Source organism: Cuculus canorus, chromosome W, assembly GCF_017976375.1.
Source record: "Cuculus canorus isolate bCucCan1 chromosome W, bCucCan1.pri, whole genome shotgun sequence".
NCBI lineage: Eukaryota > Metazoa > Chordata > Aves > Cuculiformes > Cuculidae > Cuculus > Cuculus canorus.
In genome coordinates this window covers 852,670-858,669 of record NC_071440.1, presented here as the reverse complement: position 1 = coordinate 858,669, position 6,000 = coordinate 852,670, and the positions used below count along the sequence as shown (strand labels likewise).

The following is a 6,000-nucleotide window of genomic DNA, read 5'->3' as shown; positions in this document are numbered from 1 at the left end:
AGATCTTGCAAAATACTAAGATGGGGCAGTTGTTAATATGCAATTTGAACTATATATACAATATGATGGAATGTATCCCATCCCAAAATTGGTTTATGAAACAAATGGGCATTTCTACACTAGCCTTATGACTCAGCTATCTTTCTAATGAAAACATAATGTACACAAGAGACTTGCACGAAAGTTAAAATTTATGGAGCATTTTACAGGAACCATTGACAAACCTGCTTAATGGCATTTCTGCTTTTAAAATAATTTTGTTAGATATAATTGAAACAATGTCTGTGTATAAAATGTCCTGACAGACACTTCAACATGGAGCTTTGGTGATTTTAGAAGGATCTTTTTTGATCTGTTATGAATTGTACTGCAGAAGTATTGATGCATGCACATATCTGTGTCAGCTGAGACTAGCGATCCAACTGCATGCACATTTCCCCCTTGAGGTGCTTTCCATGTTAAACCACTTCAATAACAATTAAGATGAAAAATAGATTAAACAAAGTATTTCAGATAACTCAAACTGAATAGGAAATAGAATGCCAATATGGCAGTAAAACCTTTTTCTGTTGTTTTTAAACAGGAAGGTCTCTTGTACCAGCAGAATCCTGTATACAGTATAGATACACAGAAAAGGAGGGAATACACCACTTATCATTCCCATTAAACAAGAGCTGATTTGTCATGTGAGAAGGTACAAATTACAGAAAGCATGAATAGTCAATAGAAGAGAAACAACTGGTTTACATGAAAGAAGAGAGAACACTGCAGGCTGAATGCAGCTATTTTGTGAAAGCTGCTACAACAGCCCACAGAATCTCATTTGTGTTGGCTTTCATAGATTCAACCTCAGGGTCTAAATCCAGAAGCTGCCGCACTCTCTTTGTGGCTAAATCATACTGCTCATCCAAAAGGGGGGCGAAAGCATTCTCCAGAACATCTGAAGCATGGGCTAAATAAACGAGTGCCAGCAAGCGCTTGTCCATGCGGTGAGGGTCATTCACCCATTTGTCAAGAACTGCTTCCTGAACCTTCTTGATGAGGCGCTGTTTGATATTGTTGTTGGTGAGAGGGTGTGTAGTCATGTCAAAAAGAAGGAAGTTCTGTTTCTCTGTTGTCAGTACACCTTTTTCCACTAAATTTTTAGCTAACCGTTCACGGACATTTCGCAATTGGTAGTGCAACTTCAGTGGGTTCCATGTTTCACCTAAAAAAAAAACCCAAGAAAAAAAGCAAAGAGTCAGGCAAAAGTTTAAGCTGTACTATTACAGCGATTCTCCTTCCTGCTGCAGAATGAGCTGTCAAATTCATATAGCTGACTATTACACTGATATTGTGCTCATGTCAGCATTTCTCTGATCTCTGACCTACCCAGATATATGCATACAGACACCACAAGAGCCTCCTTGAGGAGTTTCAGTGTGAACTTAAACTTTGGACAAAATGCTACATAAGCCATATAGAATCATAGAATAGTTTGGGTTGAAAGGGATGTTACAGATCATCCAGTGCCAACCCCCCTGCCATGGGCAGGGACACGTCCCACTAGATCAGGCTGCCCAAAGCCCCATCCAACCTGGCCTTGAACACCTCCAGGGATGGGGCAGCCACAACTTCCCTTGGCAACCTGTTCCAGTGCCTCACCACTCTCATGGTGAAGAAATTCTTCCTAATGTCTAGTCTAAATCTGCCCCTCTCCAGTTTTATACCCGTTCCCCCCGTCCTATCGCCACAAGCCTTTATGAATAGTCCCTCCCCAGCTTTCTTGTAGGCCCCCTTTCAGGTACTGGAAGGTCGCTATAAGATCTCCTTGGAGCATTCTCTTCTCCAGGCTGAACAAGCCCAACTCTCTCAGCCTGTTCTCGTATGGGAGGTGCGCCAGCCCTCTGATCATCTCTGTAGCCCTCCTCTGGACCTGTTTCAACAACTCCGTATCCTTCTTATGTTGAGGATTCCAGAGCTGGACACAATACTCCAGGTGGGGTCTCAGGAAAGCTGAGCAGAGAGGCAGAATCCCCTCCCTCGCCTTGCTGGCCACGCTCCTTTTGATGCAGCCCAGGATACGATTGGCCTTCTGGGCTGCAAGCACACATCGCCGGCTCATATCGAGCTTCTCATCCACCAGCAACCCCAAGTCCTTCTCTGCGGGGCTCCTCTCAATCACATCATCCCCCAGCCTGTATGAAACCAGGGACTGCCCTGACCCAGGTGTGGGACCTTGCACTTGGCCTTGTTGAACCTCATGAGGTTCTCACAGCCCCACTTCTCCAGGCTGTCCAGGTCCCTCTGGATGACATCTCGTCCTTCCGGTGTGGCAGCTACACCACTCAGATTGGTGTCATCTGCAGACTTGCTGAGGGTGCACTCAATCTCGCTGTCAATATCATTGATAAAGATATTGAACAGCGCCCGGTCCCAGTACAGACCCCCGAGGGACACCACTCATCATGGATCTCCATCTGGACTTGGAGCCATTGGCCACTACTCTCTGAATACGACCATCCAACCAATTCCTCATCCACCGAACCGTCCACCCATCAAATCCATCTCTCTCCAATTTAGAGAGAAGGATGTTGTGGGGGACCGTGTCAAAGGCTTTCTAGAAGTCTGGATAGATCACATCCGTCGCTTTACCCTTTTCCACTGCTGCGGTTACCCCATCATAGAAAGCCACTAAGTTGGTCAGACAGGACTTGCCCCTGGTGAAGCCATGCTGGCTGCCATTAATCACCTTCTATGATTCGTTGATTCTAAGAAGGCAGAGAAAGTAGGAGGGATTTTGCTAATTTTTGAAACTTTTACTTATCTGTTGTTATGAGTAACAAATAGATTTAGATAGACAACTTCAAGTCTCATTATCCCCTACCTTCCAAAGTCATATTGTTGACAAAACAGTGGGTTTTTATCCTGTGCTGTTTGCACAACTAAGTACAGCTCTGATCTACTCCCGGGAAGCTGCATTTTGTGCTTTGTAAAAACAGACAAACCTTAGTGATGAATTTTGGCTGCAGAAAAAACCCCACCAAACAAACAAAAAACTCAAATAAAAGCACTACATGTTAAGATGGTTTAATTTAAATTTAATTTATGCAGCCTGAGAATACAAACATTGGCAAGGTATATGAAAAGTGTTAACTGCAATTGTAAAGATGAAATCTAATTGGCATTTAATATTTTTGGCAACAATTTATTAGGTTTACAGAAAGAGCTGTGTGCAAAGTACTCATCTTGAAGACTTAGTTTTGAACAACTAAAAGTATCTAATATTTGAAAATATTTTTTACATTTTGACAGTTAATGGAAAAATGGAAAGAACTCCTAACTCTTTATGATTAATGGTCAAATCACCCTCAATTTTTAAATCTGAATAGTGAACTCCTTATCTCCTTTCTTTATCAAAAGATATGAATACTGAATCCATACAGCTATACTCCAAACTTCCACTAATCCTCATTTCCAATTACAGAGAAAGGCAGTTATATCTCCAGAGTGCAGTCCTGATTTACTTCAGAGTCAGCAGAAGACACCTCTTCCACGGAGTAGAGATGTCCTCTGATACTTCCATCTAGATCCTTTCTGTACCAAGTCAAAACCAACAGTTACTTATATTTGATTAAAGGCTACAATCAACAAGAGACTACTCTAGAGGACAGATTAATTAACTTTTTTGTATACTTTCTTCCCCCAAATCTTACAGTATAATCTCTAGTGATGCCAAATAATTAGCTTTACGGGGGGGGGGGGGGGGGGGAAGCAAATACATTATGTTCAAGGCTTACCACTAAGCAGTTCAATCCAATTTTGTACTGTTTCAGGAGGTTGGGTCTCTTTTATGTGTTTCAGAGCTTCATCAAGCAGAACATCCCCTGTAGGAGCATCTGACTTGCAAATCACCTAGGACAGAATAAAATGCAGTCAGTATTTTGAGTTAATTTGTATAACATAAACATCCAACAATAAAACCTGAAAAAAATCTACCTGTTATCAGAACCAAGGAAATTTTTAAGGAGTGAGGAATCTTCTCTAAGAATATGCAAGTTTAAAAAATACCTAGTTGTTAAAAAAAATATTTTAGGATTTTAATTACAAAGCTACATTAAGTCTTATGTTATCTATAATCTAAATTAACGTCAACTGACTAAAATGATGGTATTAATAACATGCTTAATAGATAATTTTTTAAGGGAGATAATCCACTAACCTGTCCGAGTCCTTCACTTCCTCCCCAGAACAAAGTATACTACAGTATTAAACTGCTCTCTGATGGCAGTCAGTTTTACTGCCTCAAGTCAATTTATTCAGAATACTGCAGTTAAACAATTAGGCGATGTGAAATTGAGAAATCATTTAAAAAGCGAAAAATGCAGGAAAACTGTTTTTTTCCTTCCATATATTGATGGATAAAATTAGGTTCAAGACAACATCTATAGGTTTTGCAGCTCTGAAGAACATGTTGACCAGCAACACTATGTTTCATTCATCAACAGTTAAAATACGTGTATAAGGCAAAATATGCACGTACCAATAAACCCCTTAGTATGCAATAATAAATGCAATATCACTTAAGTAACTTTAAGTAATTTTGTTATTTAATAAATTCTAAAATTATTTGAGTTCTTCCCCCAAAAGAGCACAGGAGAGAGAAAAAAAGAAATCATTCACAATAACATAGTATCATAGTATAGTAAGGGTTGGAAGGGAGCTTAAAGATCATCCAGTTCCAACCCCCCTGCCATGGGCAGGGACATCCCACTGGATCAGGCTGCCCAAGGCCCCATCCAGCCTGGCCTTGAACACCTCCAGGGATGGGGCAGCCACAACCTCCCTGGGCAACCTGGGCCAGTGTCTCACCACTCATGGTGAAGAAATTTTTACATAATAAACATAATAAAATTTAAGAATTTGAGCAACTGCTTGTTTACCAGAATAAGTAGTTATATAAACCATGTACAAATATCATTTTTTCTGGTTAGAAAAACAAGAATACCAAACTAAAACATACAGATTTAACTAGCCCAAGTCAATAAGTTTGAACAAAAACAACAAAATTCTATCTTTCTCTAGGAAAGGAAGAACTACTACTGTTTCAAAGCTATTTATGAAAATAATGATTAAATCTGGCAAGTTAAGTAGTTTTACAAGTTAGCACTTCATAAGCATCAGCAAAAAAACACAACAGGCAATTGACAGAAAGAATAACGTATTAAAACAATTCCACATATACAAGAGAAGCACCAGGTAAACAATCTTATTTTTACTAAAGCTTCACAGTAGTCAGAAAGGTGTCCTGGAAAAGCTTTAAGTGTCCTATTGAAATATATACCAAGCTCAGTTCTGTTCCATTGTTCCAATAATCCTTAATACAAACAATAGAGGAGTAAAATAAAGTTTCATAGCATCTGTAGATGACACTGAAATGAGTTGCAATGGTAAAACAGCTTCAATACTGGCAAGATGATTCCAAACTGGAAATGTCTACAAAGTAAATGAGATGAAATTAAAAAGAAATGCAAAGTAGTATAGTCAGGATGAGAAAACAGACGACAAATATAAAAGATATAATAAATGACTATATAGTTCAGAACAGCAGAAAAACCATCTAGTAATTCTAGCAGCAAGTAGACTGCGAACCAAATGAATCGACAAAAGCCAAGTCTTTTGATAAAGTAAGAATTTCATTCTAAGCTGCATTAACCAGAAACTTCTGGAGAGATCTTTGTGAATACCTGACAGGTCATAGTTGGAATAATATGTCCAGTTTAGTTGGTGTCTATAAAGCACAGAAACTAAGACTTTAATGGAAATCAGTAAGAATGACCCAGTCCGCAATGCCAGGCTAAAAAGAATGTTAAGATCTAAAAAGAAGCATGCAAGATATTTTTACAAAGAGGGTATCAAACAGTAGTTTCAGGTGGCTACTTTGGGAAAAATAAAAGATATCAGTTTATTCTGGATATACAGAAGACGAAGGATTGTCAAAACCTTCAACGGGCAAAATAA

At 39.3% G+C, this 6,000-nt stretch overlaps 1 protein-coding gene across 1 annotated transcript in view; it reads right to left on the bottom strand.

Annotated features, from left to right (window-relative positions):
• Window positions 1-782: 782 nt before the first annotated feature.
• LOC128850281 (Golgi phosphoprotein 3-like) overlaps window positions 783-6,000 on the bottom strand; it is a 48,948-nt gene continuing 43,730 nt past the window's right edge. The window contains exons 3-4 of the mRNA XM_054053300.1: window positions 3,780-3,894; window positions 783-1,207 (exon numbers count right to left, since the gene is read on the bottom strand). Of these exons, the coding sequence (XP_053909275.1) occupies window positions 783-1,207; window positions 3,780-3,894 (540 nt within the window). The remainder of the gene's footprint in view (window positions 1,208-3,779; window positions 3,895-6,000) is intronic.